The following is a 19,903-nucleotide window of genomic DNA, read 5'->3' as shown; positions in this document are numbered from 1 at the left end:
CAACCGCACTTAAAATCATGAACTCGTCAAAAGTGAAGCAGAAATTATGACCCACCTGCTCACAGAACGGCCGCATATCGAGCCTGACTGGAAAGGAGTAGCTCCCTGTCTCCTTGTACCGCTCACACTTGGCAAAATCAAAGTTGAAACGCAGCAATGAAATGGTGAGGAACGTGGGGAGGTGCCGTAGTTTCGCTGACTGCAAAACAAGAGCATGGGCCAGATTACATTTAAACCGGACTAGGGCCGTCAATCAGGAGGTCGATCAAACCCACTTTTCATAATTACATCCAAAACAAAAGCCACTGGGATTCGGCAGCAAAAATGGAAACCTCATCAGCAAGGCTTCACATAGTTTTCTCTATTGAGTATAAACAAAGTGTACATACTGTTTGGTTCTTTTCTGATTATTACAATAATTTTACAATTATTAGTAGCATGTCAAGGGGAGACAGAGGATATGCTGTTTTATAATGACCATTTGGAGCCACGCATTTCAAATTCCTGAATTTGCTCCCCCCCCCCCCCCCACAGGATTTGTAGAAGTAATTTTTTCCTCTTTATTTCACTTTTGAATTGCTTTAGTGGTGGTTGTCAGTTGTTTACTGTAATCTTCTTGGTAAATTTTAGTCAATGAGAATGTTTATAAAAAGAACGACAGCAATTTTCTTTTTAAACAAACAGAGTGGTTTTTGGTTAGCTTAGATGTTATATTGACTAAAAACCAAACAATCAAGATAGTTTGCAACTTGCTGGTCAATGGTGCCCATTTCAGTCAATCAATTTTTTTTTTAAATCTCTGAAGTGTCACAGACATTGAAACTTTTAATTATACTGATAAGACAAATTTTAAAAAAATGACTTGTTTTTGAACAAAGGCACTTTTTTGAATGCTATGATTGGTTTATGTGTTCACAGTGACCATACGAAAAAACAACTGCCATGGATCACATCACAAAGGAGCTTCAAACCTGCAAGTGTTACATGGGTAAGTCTAACAGCAGCTTACACTTAGTTAATACCTTTAACATAGCAAAAGGTTCCCAAGGCATTTTATGTGGGGGGTGGGGCAGATTCAGACACCAAGCAGAAACTGGGGGAAGAGGCTGGGAAAGTAACTAAAGTAGTCAGAGGTTGGTTTGAGATAACCTTTGGTGGGGATAGATGAAGCAAGCCAAAGGGGTTTTGGGAGTGAACAGCAAAGATAAGGGCCTTAATGGCTGAAGGCTTCATCGTCAATGGGTGAATAAAGGGAGAGGAGACACATAGTACTGTAGACTCAAAAGCTGGGATGCAGGGAGGAGATTGGAACATAGGAACAAGAGTAGGCTATTCAGACAAAGAGTCGTCAATTTAAAATTATCACTAAAGAGTGCAGGGAAGGGTTAGAAGAAATGTATTTACAGAGTTGTTACAGGAGTGTTAGAGAAAAGTTCCAGCATAGATCTATTCCTCAATCCTTTTAAGTGAAAAGATTTCAACTGAAAGATTTAATTTTAATGGAATTGAAGGGACTTTTTGAACATTTTATTCCTATTCATCAAAACAAAAGGGCAAACATGCCAAAGACCTCCAATTAAATCTCTCAGTTTACTTTGTGAGCTACACCACAGAAGATCAATTAATTATCTGTCTTGCAGATTGTAATGTTTATGGTAGAACTTTAGGATTTGGAAGTTTTGGAGGCTGAGCTTTAACAAGGAGCCCATTAACTGTTGGAATTTGAGTATCAAAAATGCCCCCCCCCCCACTCACTACCACCCCATCCTACTGCATTGCAAAGGTGCGTTCTTCTTTTCAATTAATGACTTTTTATTTTCGTCCAGCAACAGCCCTCTCCTTCATAGAAGTTCTTTTTTAACTTACTACAATGTACAGTAATATGCTTTCTTGATTGGCCATCTCAGAGCATTAATCAGTTCCTATCTAAATTCCCTGTCTGTAACAGGAAGCCTCTTGGTCCTACAAGTTAAAGATACTGTTTCCAATGCTCAGAGACCCACAGAACCCACACCCCCACCTAATGCCACTCTCCCCAATTTACACTGCAACCTTTCCTTATTTTGTTGTAGACCTGTTAATCTTCACGTCATGATACATTTGCATGCCATGATGCACACAGGGTTAGCTGGGTAGTTAAATAAAATGCTGAAAAAGGGTAAAAAAAATAATTAAAAGTTGTATTTTTCTCAGTAAGTACAGATTTGAATTATTGAATGTCTCCAAGAGGAGTTGTTTTTGAAGGATGAGAAAGCAAAGGATCAAAGTAGAGCCAGTTCTGATCAGGCACATGTTTCTGTCATGGGACAGCCTCAGGGCAGAACAGGAGGGGCCTTATCGAACAGAAGATCAGAACACCACTGAAAATCTGTGTTAGCAATGTTGCCAGATCTTTTTCCTCAACTCTTTTCTTGTGTTCTCGGTTGAAATATTTTCCTTGAGCAGACCGAGTCCCTTAGGAGTTGAAATTGGGTCCTTATTCTCTGCCGTATATGGATTAGCAAAGCCCAAGTTTAACAATTAACTCCGAACAGTAGTAAATCACTTACATGAGAACATGTGGGTTATTCACCATATTCTCCCATTACCTCAGAAAATGAAACTGTGCAGGCCACTACATATAGGCAAACCATTTATTTATAGATAAAAATGAATAGCAAAACAAAAAGGACATAACAGGATAGTAATGCAATACAATAACCAAAAATACACAGTGGCCCAAATCTTGCTGGAGCGGGGCATTTTGTGGCGTGTGCCGTTAGTTCTACTTTTTCCTACACACTTCAGCTCGAAAAAATTTTGCCCTACAAGTTGCTGAAAGTGCAAGCTGATAACGGCGCAGCGAGGGCAACGGGGTATCTGGGACCTCAGTGAACGATTGGTTAAGGAGATATACTGTTAATCCTGTGAGATTTAAGGGTTGCGAAAGAAACAGAGGAACGACAGAAGAGTGTGAATCAGAGCGGAATCAGATGCGGAAAGAGAAACAATGAGGGAAAGAAAGATTGGATTAAGAAAGAAAGATTTTTTTAAATCTCGAAGAAAACTTTACTACATGCAGGAATGAGACTCAACAATTTAAATAGTTCCCTTTCTGGGCCAGAGAGGTTGATTGGCTTTGCATTAACAATTACTACGTTGTTAAAAGGGTAATTACATTGTTAAGTACCAGCTCTAAATTTCTGTGGCAAGTTTAATGTACAAATCCAGCAAGTTTTTTAAAATAACAGGGAGGCAAAGGACAAGATGCCATTTCTGCGAGGCAAACAGAGGAGCGGCGTAAATCGACCAGCGAGTTATGGTGGATTCACAATTCACGGTGCAGCTCTTCTTCGCCTGAACTTGCTGGCTGATCGCACATTAATAATGGCATGTGTCGCAAATTTGCGTTATTTTTCCAGCAAGATTTGGGCCAATATGTAAACCTGGTCAAGTCTTTAAGAATGTGCCCATAATCCTTGACAACATGGTCTGTGATGTTAATTTACACAAGATGACTGCTCAGTTTCTTTTCCACACTCCTCAGGTTAAACAAATAGAAGATTGACGATCCTGAATTAAATGGGTGTTCTTTCTTGATACAGAAGCACAATTATCAAGAATGATCAACTTTGATTCAATTAGTCATAAAAGCAACAATGATGTCTTACCCCATGAAAGTAATGTCAATCCTAAATCTCATTTCAAAATGATCCCCATTTGCTTAGCAACCACAGAACAATGCACCATGTTCATCTATCAGTCAATTTCCCATTTGGAGCACCTCCTCCCCTCTGGTTAGCATTATGTGACATACCAGTTGTAAACAACACCTTCATCTCTGGAATTCACATACAAAAAATCCATTCGCCTTTAAAGAACCTATAATTCTTTGAAGATTGGGAGATCTGAAATAGACAAATCATCTCTGAGCGGTCTTGGCAGTTTTCCATGAAAGCACTTTTGAACCTACCTTAAGCTCTCTCTAATTTTAAAATGATAGTATGCAAGATACTAACTTATCACAGGATGTAAAGTCTATTTTTGTTAGTGTCAGGTCGTTTATATTTGGGAGTGCAGTCTGTGGGCTTCAAGATAAAACTACTTTTAACATTCTGGGACAAGCTTACCTTAGTTGCTTTAACCAGTTTCTCACACCTTCCACACTGGTAGAGATTATCATGGTCAAAATGCTCTTCTTCAACATAGAAGGTACACAGAGCTTCTTCCAGTCCACTGACACCCTTCACAGCCACGGTCAGGTCCAGGAAGTCCTCCTGCCAATTGAACCGATGATACCCATAATAGAGGCAATGGGAGAAAGTTAGAAAAGGGAGAACAAATGTTAAACAGAAAACAAAATAATGAGAAATACAAGAATTAGTCAAACACACAAACAGCAGAACTGATCTCATCTATCCAGGATCAGGGACTTGGGCTAGGTTGTTTGTGGGAGTGGGCAAGATATGAATTGGGGAGGAAGGAGGACTGGGACCAGGGCCTGCACTTAGGCTTAAGTTTGGAGGAAGCCATAATAGTGGAGCTGCAGTTTGGAAGAAGTAAAAGGGGCTCAGGCACAGAAGGAGTAAAGGGGTTCTGGGTCAGAAGGACATGGAGCTCACGTTTAGGAGTGAGAAGGCAGAAGCTCAGAAAGAGTGGGGATATCTCAGAAAGTGCGGGAGGGTCGCAGCCTGGAACTCAATTTTGGAACTAGCAGGGAAGCAAATGATTGGCTGTGAGCAATAGTTGGGCCGGAAATGCAGGACTCACATCTTAGTATCACCTAGAGAACAGAGACTGGTACTACATTTTTGGCAGGCAGCTGTTTATATAGGAAATCCCATTATAAATGTTTATATATTGTGGCAGAGCCACGAAGGGACTCTGAACAACTGTACATAATTCCCTTTAACAATCTGTTAGCTACAGCCTGAACCTGTATCTTTGTATATATTGTTTGCATGTACAGAGCGCGGTCCCTTTAAGAACGCGGGCAAATGCGATGACGTCATGCCGTTAATCACATGATCCTCCAACGGCGGGAAAAACGTGATGACGTCATGACGCCGTCCACGGGACCGCCCTGGCAGTCCTCGTGGAGCCTTCGAACTGTAAAGGCCTGTGTCTGTAGTTCTCTTGCATTTGTCTGTTAAACTCAGTTAGTTTTACATTAAACTTCTTTTGATTGATCGCCTGAGTCGACCTCAGTCTCCTGATAGGAATTAGACCATTCCTACATTGGTGACCCCGATTTTTGCGAACAATATTCGCAGAAGGAACAAAGCATGGAAGCAAACTCCGTTGCATTGAAGCTGCCGCAGTTCTGGGAGCAACAGGCGACCTCGTGGTTTAGCCAAGCCGAAGCCCACTTCGCACTGCGGAACATCGTTGCAGATCAGACCCGATACTTTTACGTGGTCTCCGCACTAGACGGCTCCACCGCCTCGCGGATCGTCAGCCTGCTTGAGAACCCCCCAGACGACCGCAAGTATGAAACACTCAAGGCGCGGTTGCTACAGGTCTTCGGGCTCACGAAGTCGGAGCGCGCCCGCCGACTGCTCGCTATGCCCGGCCTCGGGGACTCCAAGCCTTCCGAGCTAATAGAAACATACATAGAAACATAGAAGATAGGAGCAGGAGTAGGCCATTCGGCCCTTCGAGCCTGCTCCACCATTCAATGAGATCATGGCTGATCATCCAAATTCAATACCCTGTCCCTGCCTTCTCCCCATATCCCTTGATCCCTTTAGCCTCAAGAAATATATCCAACTCTTTCTTGAATATATTTAATGAACTGGCCTCCACCACCCTCTGTGGCAGAGAATTCCACAGGTTCACCACTCTCTGGGTGAAGAAATTCCTCCTCATTTCAGTCCTAAATGGCTTACCCCTTATCCTTAGACTATGACCCCTGGTTCTGGACTCCCTGGCCATCAGAAACATCCTTCCTGCATCTCGTCTGTCCAAACCGGACAGAATTTTATAGGTTTCGATGAGATCCCCTCTCAATCTTCTAAACTCCAGTGAGTATAAGCCCAATCGACACAATCTCTCCTCATACGTCATTCCTGCCATCCCAGGTATCAGCCTGGTGAATCTTCGCTGCACTCCCTCCATGGCAAGAACGTCCTTCCTCAGGTAAGGTGACCAAAACTGCACACAATACTCAAGGTGTGGTCTCACCAAGGCCCTGTACAACTGTAGCAAGACATCCTTGTTCCTGTACTCGAACCCTCTTGCTACGAAGGCCAACATACCATTTGCCTTCTTAACCACCTGCTGCACCTGCATGCTTACCTTCAGCGACTGGTGCACAAGGACACCCAGGTCTCTTTGCACTTCCCCTTCTCCCAATCTATTGCCATTCAAATAATAATCTGCCTTCCTGTTTTTGCCACCAAAGTGGATAACCTCAGATTTATCCACATTATAGTGCATTTGCCATGTTTCGGCCCAATCACCCAACCTGTCCAAATCGTACTGGAGTTTCACGACATCCTCCTCACAGCTTACCCTCCCACCCAGCTTTGTGTCGTCTGCAAATTTGGAGATATTACATCCAATTCCCTCGTCCAGATCATTAATATATATTGTGAACAGCTGGGGTCCTAGGACCGATCCTTGCGGTACCCCACTAGTCACTGCCTGCCACTCGGAAAACGACCCGTTTATTCCAACTCATTGCTTTCTGTCCGCCAACCAGTTCTCTATCCAAGTCAATACCTTGCCCCCAATCCCATGTGCCTTAATTTTGCACGCTAATCTCTTATGTGGGACCTTATCAAAAGCCTTCTGAAAGTCCAAATACACCACATCCACTGGTTCTCCCTTATCTATTTTACAAGTTACATCCTCAAAAAATTCCAGTAGATTAGTCAAGCATGATTTACCTTTTGTAAATCCATGTTGACTTTGTCCGATCCTGTCACTGCTTTCCAAGTGCTCTGCTATTACATCTTTTATAATAGACTCTAGCATTTTCCCCACTACCGAGGTCAGACTTACCGGTCTATAATTCCCCGCTTTTTCTCTACCACCTTTTTTGAATAGTGGGGTAACATTAGCTACCCTCCAATCCATGGGTACCATTCCAGAGTCGATCAAGTTCTGGAAGATGACCAGCAATGCATCTACTATCTCTCGGGCCACTTCCTTAAGTCCCCTGGGATGTAGACCATCAGGCCCTGGGGATTTATCAATTTTCCTAACACCATTTCCCTACAAATACTGATTTCTTTCAGTTCCTCCCTTTCATCAGACCCTATGTTCCCCGGCATCTCTGGGAGGTTATTTGTGTCCTCCTTTGTGAAGACAGAACCAAAGTATGTATTTAGTTGGTCTGCCATTTCCTTGTTTCCCACTATAAATTCCCCTGATTCTGACTGTGAGGGACCTACGCTTGATTTCACCAATCTTTTTCTCTTCACATATCTATAAAAGCTTTTACAGTCAGTTTTTATGTTCCCTACGAGCTTACTCTCATATTCTATTTTCCCTTTCTTAATTAATCCCTTTGTCCTCCTTTGTTGACTCCTAAACGGCTCCCAATCCTCAGGATTATTGCTTTTTCTAGCCAATTTATATGTCCTCTCCTTGGATCTTATGCTATCCCTAATTTCCCTTGTTAGCCATGGGTGAGTCACCTTGTTTGTTTTATTTTTACACCAAACTGGGATGAACAAATTCTGTAGCTCATCCATTCGGTCTTTGAATGTTTGCCATTGCCTATCCACCGTCAACCCTTTTGAGTGCCATTCCCCAATCAATCCGACCCAACTCGCTCCTCAGACCATCGTAGTTTCCTTTATTTAAATTGAGGACCCTAGTCTCCGAGTCAACTACTTCATTCTCCATCTTAATGAAGAATTCGATCATATTATGATCGCTCCGACCCAAGGGGTCTCGTACAACAAGATTGCTAATTAATCCTTTCTCGTTACATAATACCCAGTCTAAGATGGCCTGATCTCTGGTTGGTTCCTCGACATATTGGTCCAGGAAACCATCCCGTAAACACTCCAGGAATTCCTCCTCCACAGTATTGTTACTAATTTGGTTGGCCCAATCTATATGTAGATTAAAGTCACCCATGATGACTGCTGTGCCCTTATTGCACGCTTCTTTAATTTCCCTTTTAATGCCATCCCCAACCTCCACCTTACTGTTTGGAGGTCTATATACCACTCCCACTAATGTTTTTTTCCCCTTAGTATTTCTCAATTCTACCCATACAGATTCCACATCATCAGAGCGAATATCCTTCATTACAATTGTATTAATCCCTTCTTTAACCAGTAATGCTACCCCACCTCCCTTTCCTTTTTGCCTATCTTTCCTGAATAGCGAATACCCCTGGATGTTGAGTTCCCAGTCTTGGCCATCCTTGAGCCACGTTTCCGTTATCCCAACCAAATCATATTCGTTTACCTCTATTTGCGCAGCCAATTCATCCACCTTATTACAAATGCTCCTCGCATTAAGACACACAAAGCCTTCAGGCTTGTTTTTTTAACGTTCTTAGACCTATTAGAATTATTATTTACTGTGGCCACGTTTGATTTAAACCGTTGATTTCTCTGACTGCCACTTTTGTTTTTCTCCTTCCTATCTTTTGCTTTTATCCCCGTTTTCCTTTCCTCGGTCTCCCTGCTCAGGTTCCCAACCCCCTGCCATTTTAGTTTAAACCCCCCCGAACAGTGCTAGCAAACCTCCCCGCAAGGATATTTGTCCCGCTCTGGTTCAGGTGCAACCCGTCCGACTTGTACAAGTCCCACCTTCCCCAGAAGCAGGCCCAATGATCCAGGAAACTAAAGCCCTCCCTCCTGCACCAACTCTTTAGCCACGCATTCATCTGCTCTATCCTCCTATTCCTATACTCACTAGCACGTGGCACCGGGAGTAATCCAGAGATTACAACCTTTGAGGTCCTACTCTTTAATCTGCTACCTAGCTCCCTAAATTCTTGCTGCAGGACCTCATCCCTCTTCCTACCTATGTCGTTGGTCCCAATGTGAACCACGACCTCTGCCTGTTCACCCTCCCCCTTCAGAATGCCCTGCAGCCTTTCAGTGACATCCTTGACCCTGGCACCAGGGAGGCAACAAACCATCCTGGAGTCACGTCTACAGCCACAGAAACGCCTATCTGTTCCCCTTACGATAGAATCCCCTACCACTATTGCTCTCCCACTCTTTTTCCTCCCTTCCTGAGCAGCAGAAGCACCCCTGGTGCCAGGAAGTTGGCTGCTGCTGCCTTCCCCTGGTGAGTCATCCCCCTCAACAGTATCCAAATTGGTATACCTGTTTGAAAGGGGGATGGCCACAGGGGTCCCCTGCACTACCTGCCTGCTTCGATTGCTCCGCCTGGTGGTCACCCATTTCCCTTCTGCCTGTGCAGCCCTACCCTGCGGCGTGACCAACTCATCAAACGTGTAATCCACGACCCTCTCAGCATCGTGAATGCTCCACAACCCATCCACCCGCAGCTCCAGCACCTCAATACGGCTCGTTAGTAGCTGCAGCTGGATGCATTTCCAGCACATGTGGTCGTCAGGGACAGTGACAGCGTCCCTGAATTCCCATATAGAGCAAGAGGAGCATAACACGGGGCTGGGCTCGCCTGGCATGACTTACCCCTTTAATTAATTTAAATTAATTCAATACCACCAGTTAAAGATATACTCTAGGGCGCTTATTTACCAAATGTCCCCACTACACCACAGAAACCCAAGAAAATATAAATCGCAGAATTTAAGCTCGTAATGAAAAGGAGAAAGAAACTCACCAACCAATCACTTACCTGCTTCCTGGTGACGTCACACTTGGATTACTTTTTACCTCTCTCCCCTGCTGCTGAATTGGTCGGGCCTCGCCTCGCTCCTCCTTTTAAAGTCGCCACGCTGCTCGTACCTCACGCAGGTCCGCTCTGGTCGGGCCTCGCTCCTCACTGCACTCCCAGGTCAGCCGCTGTGGTCGGGCCTCGCTCATGCCAAATGCTCACGCTCCTGGGCTCCGAACCGGAATGCTTCCTCTTTAGGGAGCTATTCCTCAGCCAATTACCGGAACAAGTACAAGCTGCCCTGGCCAGGTCCGAAGTCACAGACTGCGCAGTGCTTGCTGCCGAAGCGGACAAGATCTTGGCGGTTACGCAGTAGTACTACGCTGCCACGAGGCGCCCATCCCCCACAGAGCCGCCCCAGTTCCTCAACCCGCAGGGCTGTGCTTCTACCACGCCCGTTTGGCGCGAAAGCAAGATGTTGCCGCCCTCTCTGCAGCTGCTCGCCCCAAAAAAAACCCAGCAACTCTGCCAAAAGAGGATCGGGTCTAACGGGTGCCCCGCGGCTGTGATGGCAATCGGAAATTCAGGCAAGCTCCTGTTTATCACCAACTCCCTCTCCAGTCGGCGATTCCTATGCGACTCCGGGGCGCAGTGTAGCATCCTACCTGCGTCAGCTCTTGATGTACAGGCTGGAAGGCACGGCCTCTGCCTCGAGGCGGCTAATGGCGGGGCTATTCGGACCTTCGGTAGACGGCGGGTCCAGGTGCGCTTCGGCGGCCAGCGGTTTTACTGGGAATTCGTTACGGCCAAGGTCTCTCAAGCCATCCTCAGTGCGGATTTCTTACATCGACCAGGAGGCTGTTGGCGCACAAGGATCCGACGGTTAATCAATGCGACGTTTCACTATCCCTTGCCACTGCAGTAACGCCATGTCGCGCACAGTCTCCTGTGCTTTCCCAACTCCGGATGCGTTCACTCGCCTGCTAGGCGAATTCCCAGACCTGACCAGACCCACCTTCTCCTCTACAGCCACGAAACATGGTGTCGAACACCACATCACCACTACTGGCCCCCCGGTCTATGCACGGGCCCAGCACCTCGAACCTGACAAGCTCGTGGCCGCGAAAGCGGAGTTCGCCACAATGGAACGGTTAGGGATTATTCGCCGGTCGAATAGTCCCTGGTCTTCGCCTCTCCACATTGTCCCGAAACCTGGCGGCGGATGGCGGCCATGCGGCGACTACTGACGCCTCAGCGACGCCACTACTCCCGATCGGTACCCGATCCCTCATATCCAGGATTTCTCTGCCCATTTGGCGGGAAATACCATTTTTTCCCCAAAGTCGACCTTGTCCGTGGCTACCACCAGGTCCCGGTGCACCCGCAAGATGTCCAGAAAACTGCCGTCATCACCCCATTCGGCCTTTTTGAATTTCTGCGGATGCTGTTTGGACTGAAGAACGCTGCCCAGGCTTTCCAGCGCCTGATGGACTCCGTACTCCGGGACCTCAAATTCATATTCGTCTACCTGGACGATATTCTCATCGCTAGCCCTAACAAGGAGCAGCACATCGGTCACTTACGCACCCTTTTTCGGCGCCTCAGCCAACATGGCCTGATCATCAACCCGGCCAAGTGTCAGTTCGGCCTGCAACAAATTGATTTCCTGGGGCATTGCATCACCTCGGAAGGAGCAGTTCCTTTGCAAACGAAGGTGGAGGCAGTAATATCTTTCCCACGCCCACAGAATATTAAGGCCCTGCAAGAATTCCTCGGTATGGTAAACCTCTACCACCGTTTCGTGCCTAAGGCAGCACTGCTCATGCAACCTCTCTACGAGGCCCTCAAGGGCAAGTCTGGCAAGGATCCGGTAAGCTGGACGGTCGACATGGACCGTGCTGTCGCTGACACCAAAAGCGCCTTGGCCACGCGACCATGCTGGTGCACCCGCTGCCAGGAGCCACCATCGCCCTCACCGCCGACACGTCAGACTACGCCATTGGTGCAGTACAAGAACAGTGGGTAAACGGAACGTGGCAACCGCTGGCGTTCTTCAGCCGTCAACTACGGCAGAACGAGCGAGCGTACAGTACCTTCAACCGGGAGTTGCTGGCTCTTTTTCTGGCCGTCCGCCATTTCCGGTTCTTGTTGGAAGGACGTCCTTTCACCGCTTTTGTGGACCATAAGCCACTAACTTTCACCATGGCCAAGACCGCCGAACCGTGGTCAGCCTGACAACGACGTCAGCTAACGTTTATATCTGAATTCACTACAGATATTCAGCACGTGGCCGTTAAAGACAACCTGGTGGCAGATTGCCTCTCCCGCGCGACCGTTCATGCGGTCCAGCTTGGCATCGACTATGCCCTCATGGCCGCAGATCAAGCCTCGGATCCGGAGGTGCAGGCTTACCGAACCAGCCCCTCTAGCCTCCAAGTGGCCGACGTCAAATTCCATGCCGCAGGCACCATGCTACTTTGTGACGTCTCCGTAGGAGATCCTCGCCCTATCGTGCTGGTTGCCTGGCGCCGCAAAGTGTTTGACGCCATACACGGGTTGTCACACCCTGGAATGAAGGCCTCGCAAAGGCTGATGTCGTCCAAGTTCGTTTGGCGGGGTATGCATATGGATGTCCGCGACTGGGCCAACACCTGCGTGGTCTGCCAAAAGGCCAAGGTGCAGCGTCACATCAAAGCTCCATTGGCCACCTTCGCTGTTCCGGAGCGACGGTTCGATCACGTGAATGTGGACCTGGTGGGGCCACTTCCACCTTCCCATGGGTTTACACATATCCTAACGAAGGTAGACCGCACCACTAGATGGCCAGAGGCAGTTCCCTTATCATCCACCACTTCGGCAGACGTAGCCAGAGCGTTCATCTCCTCTTGGGTCGCTCGTTCCGGGGTACCTGTGGACATCTCTTCTGATCGTGGACCGCAGTTTTCCTCCGAGCTCTGGAACGCAGTGGCTCAGGGGCTTGGCATCAAGCTACATCGCACCACAGCCTACCATCCACAGGCGAACGGCCTGTGCGAACGATTTCACAGGTCGTTCAAAGCTGGATGGGCGGACAGGCTACCATGGGTCCTGTTGGGTCGCCGCACGGCACCCAAGGAAGATCTTTGCTCGTCCTCGGCAGAGCTCGTCTATGGCCAGCCGCTACGCGTACCAGGGGATTTCCTTCCGACTCCAACAGAGCCATGGTCCGCATCCGACCAACTCATCAGCCACCAGGAGGCAGCCAGGTATTTCGTACCTGTACCAACATCGCAGCACGGCTTTCAGAGCTCACACGTCCCAGCAAAGCTGAAGAACGCCGAATATGTGTTCATCCGCCACGACGCTCATCGGGATCCGCTCAAGGCCCCTTACACTGGTACTTTCCGCATGCTAGAGGCAGGAGACAAAAGCTTCTCGGTGGATATCGGGGGTAAACCAGACCACATTTCGGTGGACCGTTTGAAACCGGCATACTTGGACCTTGACCGTCCTGTCGAGACTGCACAGCTGCCAAGACGTGGTTGACCGCCCACAGTTGCCGTGCCAGGACAAGCGTAACCACCTGACAGCCCGCCCGCCGTCCAGCAGCTTCCACTTCAGGAGTACAGAAGTCGCTCTGACAGGCTTGTCAGGCCTCTTCGCCATTTGACTTTTTCCGTTAAAGACAATTCTGGGGGGGGCGCATGTGGCAGAGCCACTAAGGGACTCTGAACAACTGTACATAATTCCCTTTAACAATCTGTTAGCTACAGCCTGAACCTGTATCTTTGTATATACTGTTTGCATGTACAGAGCGCAGTCCCTTTAAGAGCGCAGGCAAACGCAATGACGTCATGCTGTTAATCACGTGATCCTCCAACGGCGGGAAAAACATGATGACGTCATGACGCCGTCCACAGGACCGCCCTGACAGTCCTTGTGGCGCCTTCGAACTGTAAAGACCTGTATCCGTAGTTCTCTTGCATTTGTCTGTTAAACTCAGTTAGTTTTACATTAAACTTCTTTTGATTGATCGCCTGAGTCGACCTCAGTCTCTTGATAGGAATTAGACCATTCCTACAATATACAGATTTCCATTAGACATTTTAAGTACTTTTGAAGTGTAGTCACTATTGTTTTAGAGATAAACGTGGCAGCCAATTTGGGGGCACTCACTCTGTCTTCCCCTTTCTCTGTCCCTCCCTCTGTGTCTGATAGCTGTTAGTAACTAAAATATTTACATTTTCCAATTATCCAGAAAATACAGGTGATGATTAGGAGCTTTCAAAATTTGAGTTATTTGCCCCCCCCCCCCCTCAGCTTAATACACCGAGTTTAAATAGAAAAGCTACAAAAGCTGTGTAATCAGAGTAGTCCACCATTTCTCACACTGTCACATACACAATCTCTCTGTTTAAAGAAAACACTGAATAAAGAATTGGCAGTTTGTCCTCTAGTTTTTCCTGAAATGATTTTGAAAAAAAGCAAAGCAAAAACTGAAGAAAAATATTCCTAAGAAATTTGAAACATTTACACATGCACAAACAGCCTTCAGAGTCACAGCTCTTGACAAGAACATGAACTCCAACCCGAGTCTTTTGGTAGAGGCTGAGGCCTTCAAGCAAAAATGTTAATGAAGATATTAAAAGACAATTCAATGGACAAATTTAAATGTCATTGCAAAATTATTTGAATTTTTAAAATATTATTTAAAACCATATTTTAGATATATAAAATTTCAGTTACTGGAAAAAATGGCAGATGGAAAGATTTTAAGAAAGCGTTTTCACTGATTTAATGGGGAAACAACTTTTACCACATATTACTCTAGCAAAGAGCCAGCATATACACAATAGGAGGAGTGGCCTCTTCCTGTGCTGTAAACTTCTTTGGTATACCAGAAGTTATGATGTATTGTTCCAGGAAAGTGTCAAGTATGATTTTGTCCAATAACTTCGCAAAAAATGCAACACCAATCTCGAAACCAGTATTACTGCATTGTCTACAAAAGAAATATACACAGCTCTCTCTCTCCAAGTTACTGCATTTAAAATTACATTTATCTGTACTTTAAAAATACCATTGCCGTAAAAGCTCAATTAATTCTCCCACTGCCTGAATGATAAAAAAGATGTAATATTTTCAAGGTGGCTCTGGGATTCTCACACTTCTGTACTGAACTGTAGGTGATGAGTTCAAATTCCAGGGTGTTTAAGGAACATTTCATAGAATCATAGAATGATACCGCACAGGAGGTGCGAGTATGCTTCACAAATGGACTTATGGAAAATTGATGATGAGCCAGGAAGTCAGAGAGATTAAGAGGGGTGTCTGAAAGCTTTGTCAAAGAGATAGGTTTTGAAGAGGTTTTTAAAAGGTGGAGTCCCAGAAAATTGGAGTGAGGTGACAAAAGGCTCTGCTATCAGTGGTGCGGCAAAGGCAAGAACAGAATCAAAGGAACATCGCATTTGGAAGTGGCTGTAGGGCTGGAGCGAGGCCATGGAGGGATTTATAAACAAAGACAAGGATTGTGAATTTAATGCGCTGGGGGGACAAAGGAACATAGAAATAGTAGTTCATTCAGCCCTTCGAGCCTGTTCTGCCATTCAATTAGATCATGGCTGATCTGTATCTTAACTCCATTTACCTGCCTTGGTTCCATAACCCTTAATACCCTTGCCTAACAAAAATCTTTCGGACAGTGTACATCAGCAAGGCAGGGGTAATGTGCAAATGAGACTTAATGCAGGGCAGGATGTGCATACAGAGTTTAAGACAATTTGGATTTTATGCAAGGTGGAGGATGGATGATCAGCAAGAACAGTGTCAGAGTAGTTGAGTCTGCAGGTGACAAAGCCATGTGTGAGGGCTTCAGTGACAGGGGTGCTGAAGTAAGAGCTGAGATAAGCAATGTTATGGAGATGGATGCAAGCAGTCTTAGGTGATGGAAAGAATACGGGGCTTAAAGTTCAGCTCAGGTTCTAACAGGACAACATGTTTACAAATGGTCTGGGGATAGTGTTAGTGGCAAGACGGTGGAATTTGTGATGGGATCCATAAGACAATGGCTTCAGTCTTTCTGCTGTTCAGCTTGAGGAAGTTGTGACGCATGCAAGACTTCATCTTGGACAAACAGTCTGACAGAACTGAGGCAGTCGAGGGATCAAGATAAATGATGGAAAGGTAGAGCTGTGTATAAAATAACAGTAGGTAAAATATTGTTTTTTAATGCCATAAACTGCCAAAGTGTATTAAGCAGGCCTGACATTACTTCAATACAGACACCAATGTCTTTTGTTTGCACAATACTTGTGAAAAGATTCTGATCATCATGCTGGTAGGATTCAGCATTCACACCCCACTTTAGGAGCAAAATAACAGCAAGTATTTGTACAACATTCTTACTTGTGCATAAATGTCATACAGACTAATAATTCCAAGAGATCTTAACTGCCAATAGATCAAACAGAAGAATAAAGGTTTGTGTAAAAGCATTTAAGTCTCTGGAAATCGCTATAAGCGTGTGCTAATATCCTACTAGGCTCACAATCTCTCTCAATTGAAGAGAACTTCTCTTTAAAGATTGAAAGTACTTTCTGCAATTCATTTAAGAAAACCAGACAGCACTTTTGCTTCTAATGACAGGAGGATATTGCATGGCTCTTTATTTAGGTATGAAACACACTGCTACTTATGCGGAAAAAAATTTCTTCGACATTTACTGTGATTTTTTTCCCCCCAGCATTTCATTGGAGTTTAGTGCTCAATAGAAGAGTCAGTGTTCTGTCAGTCACACGGACTTTGCCCCAATTGTGACAAAATAGCAGATGTAGGTCAACACAGAGATGCATTTCTATGTTATTTGTAAACTTTTATTTTCAGATTTGAGTTGGCTTAAACCTTACAAGTGAGGTTTCAATAGTTAACATTAGCATTTTCAGTAAAGAGAGTGGCCCAGAACAGCTTTAACATGGAGCACTGTTGATCATGTACTACTGCTTACGTAGTGTACCAATTTTTTAAAATAACAAACCGCTGTACATAGAAACATGAAATGGAAAACCATTTTCTTAAACCATCAAAAGAAAACAGAACACAGTACTCCACTTTGCATTAGAAAAATGGGCCAAAACCTGGGTGCATATTACATAAGCTGCAACTCAAGGCGAATTCGCCATTTTCTAAGAAGCAGGGAAGGGGACGGAGGATGCACACCGCTGGTGGGAGGGAGAAAGACAGAACGAAAGAAAGACAGAACGAAAGAAAGACAGAACGAAAGAAAGACAGAACGAAAGAAAGACAGAACGAAAGAAAGACAGAACGAAAGAAAGACAGAACGAAAGAAAGACAGAACGAAAGAAAGACAGAACGAAAGAAAGACAGAACGAAAGAAAGACAGAACGAAAGAAAGACTTGCATTTATATAGCACCTTTCACGACCACCGGACGTCTCAAAGCGCTTTACAACCAATGAAGTACTTTTGAAGTGGAGTCACTAATGTAATGTGAGAAACGCGGCAGCCAATTTGCACACAGCAAGCTCCCACAAACAGCAATGTGAAAATGACCAGATAATCTGTGTTTGTTTTATTAGTTGAGGGAGAAATTGGCCAGGACACCAGGGATAACTCCCCTGCTCTTCTTTGAAATAGTGCCATGGGATCTTTTGCTTCCACCCGAGAGCAGACGGGGCCTCGGTTTAACGTCTCAGCCGAAAGATGGCACCTCCAACAGTGCAGCACTCCATCAGCACTGCACTGGAGTGTCAGCCTAGCTTTATGTGTGTAAGTCCCTGGAGTGGGACTCGAACCCACAACCTTCTGACTCAGAGGCGCGTGTGCTACCCACTGAGCCACAGCTGAGGGAGTGGTGAGGGGGTGCGGAAAGAGGGGAAACGGCAGAAGTGGACCATCAGATTACAGTTCTAGCAGAGGATCTTTGACTAGGACATCAGCCTCTCTCTTCTCATTTAAGATTTTGACTGGCCTACAGCTTGCAGATGACACAAAACCCAGAAATGTAGTAAACAATGAGGAGACAGTAACAGACTTCAGGAGGACAGACAGACTGGTGAAATGGGAAGACATATGGCAGATGAAATTTAATGCAGAGATGTTTGAAGTTGTACATTTTTGTAGGAAGAATGAAGAGAGGCAATATGAACTAAATGATACAATTTTAAAGGGGGTGCCAGAACAGAGAGACCTGGGGGGTATGTACACAAATCTTTGAAGGTGGCAGGACAAGTTGAGAAGGCATATGGGATCCTTGGCTTTATTAATAGCATTATAGAGTACAAAAGCAAGGAAGTTACGCTAAACCTTTATAAAACACTGGTTAAGCCTCAGCTGGAGTAGTGTGTTTAATTTATGGCACCACACCGTAGGAAGGATGTCAAGGCCTTAGAGAGGGTGCAGAAAAGATTTACTAGAATGGTACCAGGGATGAGGGACTTCAGTTATGTGGAGAGACTGGAGAAGCTGGGTTGTTCTCCTTAGAGCAGAGAAGGTTAAGAGGAGATTTGCTAGAGGTGTTCAAAAATCATGAACCGTCTTGTACCTGTCTTTCGCTAACATTGCCGCACTCCTTACAGACAATCTTGTTAACGACTATTCCGTGATACAGTCTGTTAATGAGGTCGTGACCAGAGGTTCCAACTAAAGAGCTTTCGAGTGCACTGAAGAGAATTCGGTTTAATTCTTGTACATCATGCTGACTGGTCTCCTGTAAAATAATTTGTATTTATTCAATTACACATTCAATCAGTCCTCTAGAAGCATATCAATGAAAGACAATTTGAAAGGCTTTCAGAGAAAACATGATACCACTAGGATGGCAACACACCAACATTACACATTTCATTGACCCATTCCATGAAATCTTAGTTTACAATTCCCTCAGGAGCCTCAATCCTTTATCCCAGCTTGTATTCTCCGATTCTGGTTTTCTGTGCATCCTCACCTCCCTCTGCTCCACCACCTCAGCCCAAATGAATTGAACTCCCCCTGAAATCCTCCTGACTGGGCAAGCAACCTGAAAACCTAGCTATTCAGCCATACTTTCAGTCATTGCTTCGAACGCTGGTACTACTGCTCAGCTGCTCCTCTGTGAAGTCGCTTGAGACACATACTGTGTTAAAGGTGTTATATAAATTGCATGGGTGGCCCCTTAGTCAGGAAATGCTCTACAATTCCAATATGTATACAAAAGCTTTGAGAGCATCTGTCGCACACCAAGGAGCAAACTTCAAGTGTTATAAAGAAAAAGACACACTTTTTTTCCTGACAGAGCCAGAAATTTACAAGCACCTGATGTTGTGCAAACCTTCCTCACCAAACAGCAATTAATTCTGGTTGGCCCCAGGAACTAGACTACTTCCTCAGGAAGTACCTGATCAATTAAACATTATAACCATGTTCCAGACCCTAGACTCCACAGATGATCAGCTAATGAAGGCAAAACATTTTTGAAGCCAGTGCCATATGTGCCGCCCTGGTAGCTGGCTCACAAACAACATGGACAGAGATAGGAGATCACCTCCCACCTTCTTGGTCAGGTGTTATGAAAAGTTCTGAAAATAAAATTAATTTAGAAGATAATGGCCCAGAAATTCGGGTCGGGGGCTTCCCGCTGGTGCAAGCCCCCGATCTGCACTTACCTTGCGCGCCGGCCGTTGAGCTGTGGGCCCCCGTGGAATTCCGATCCGGGGCCTGGTCCAGCTGCTGGTGCGCAGTGCTTACGTGTCCCAGGGGCGCACTTAGTTCGATGCGTCCCCTGGGATCACATGGGCCATGGGGAGCCAATCGGAGCAGGGAATGCTCCATTCATAAGTCTGACAGGAAGAGCTGTCAAGACTTATAAATACTACGGCCCTAAAACAGCACTAAATCTTCAAATAATTTTTTTTTTTTTAAATCACATTTTTTAAATAAACTATAAATTACATGAAATAACTATATTAAACAATTTAAATTTTTGAAAAAAATAATTTTATTTTCTAACGGGGCTAAAAATAAACTTACCTTGCTTTAAAGTATTTAAAAATAATAAACCTGTGGAAAAAATGTTTTAATTTTAATTAATTCACCACTTACCTTGTAAAAAGCAGGCCTTATGCCTGCTTTTTACATTTCTAACTTCTGCAGACTTACCCTCCCGGGAAAACCTG

The 19,903-nt window shown here is 45.3% G+C and overlaps 1 protein-coding gene across 1 annotated transcript in view; it reads right to left on the bottom strand.

Annotated features, from left to right (window-relative positions):
• The window catches only part of usp40 (ubiquitin specific peptidase 40), a 142,391-nt gene that overhangs the window by 104,163 nt on the left and 18,325 nt on the right, over window positions 1-19,903 (bottom strand). The window contains exons 5-7 of the mRNA XM_085984190.1: window positions 18,295-18,459; window positions 4,110-4,256; window positions 56-199 (exon numbers count right to left, since the gene is read on the bottom strand). Of these exons, the coding sequence (XP_085840316.1) occupies window positions 56-199; window positions 4,110-4,256; window positions 18,295-18,459 (456 nt within the window). The remainder of the gene's footprint in view (window positions 1-55; window positions 200-4,109; window positions 4,257-18,294; window positions 18,460-19,903) is intronic.

This window comes from Somniosus microcephalus, chromosome 4, assembly GCF_052327205.1.
Source record: "Somniosus microcephalus isolate GS21.2 chromosome 4, FLI_Smic_1.0, whole genome shotgun sequence".
Taxonomy (NCBI): domain Eukaryota; kingdom Metazoa; phylum Chordata; class Chondrichthyes; order Squaliformes; family Somniosidae; genus Somniosus; species Somniosus microcephalus.
Note: the sequence above shows the minus strand (reverse complement) of the source record. Positions and strands in the feature narration are given on the sequence as shown.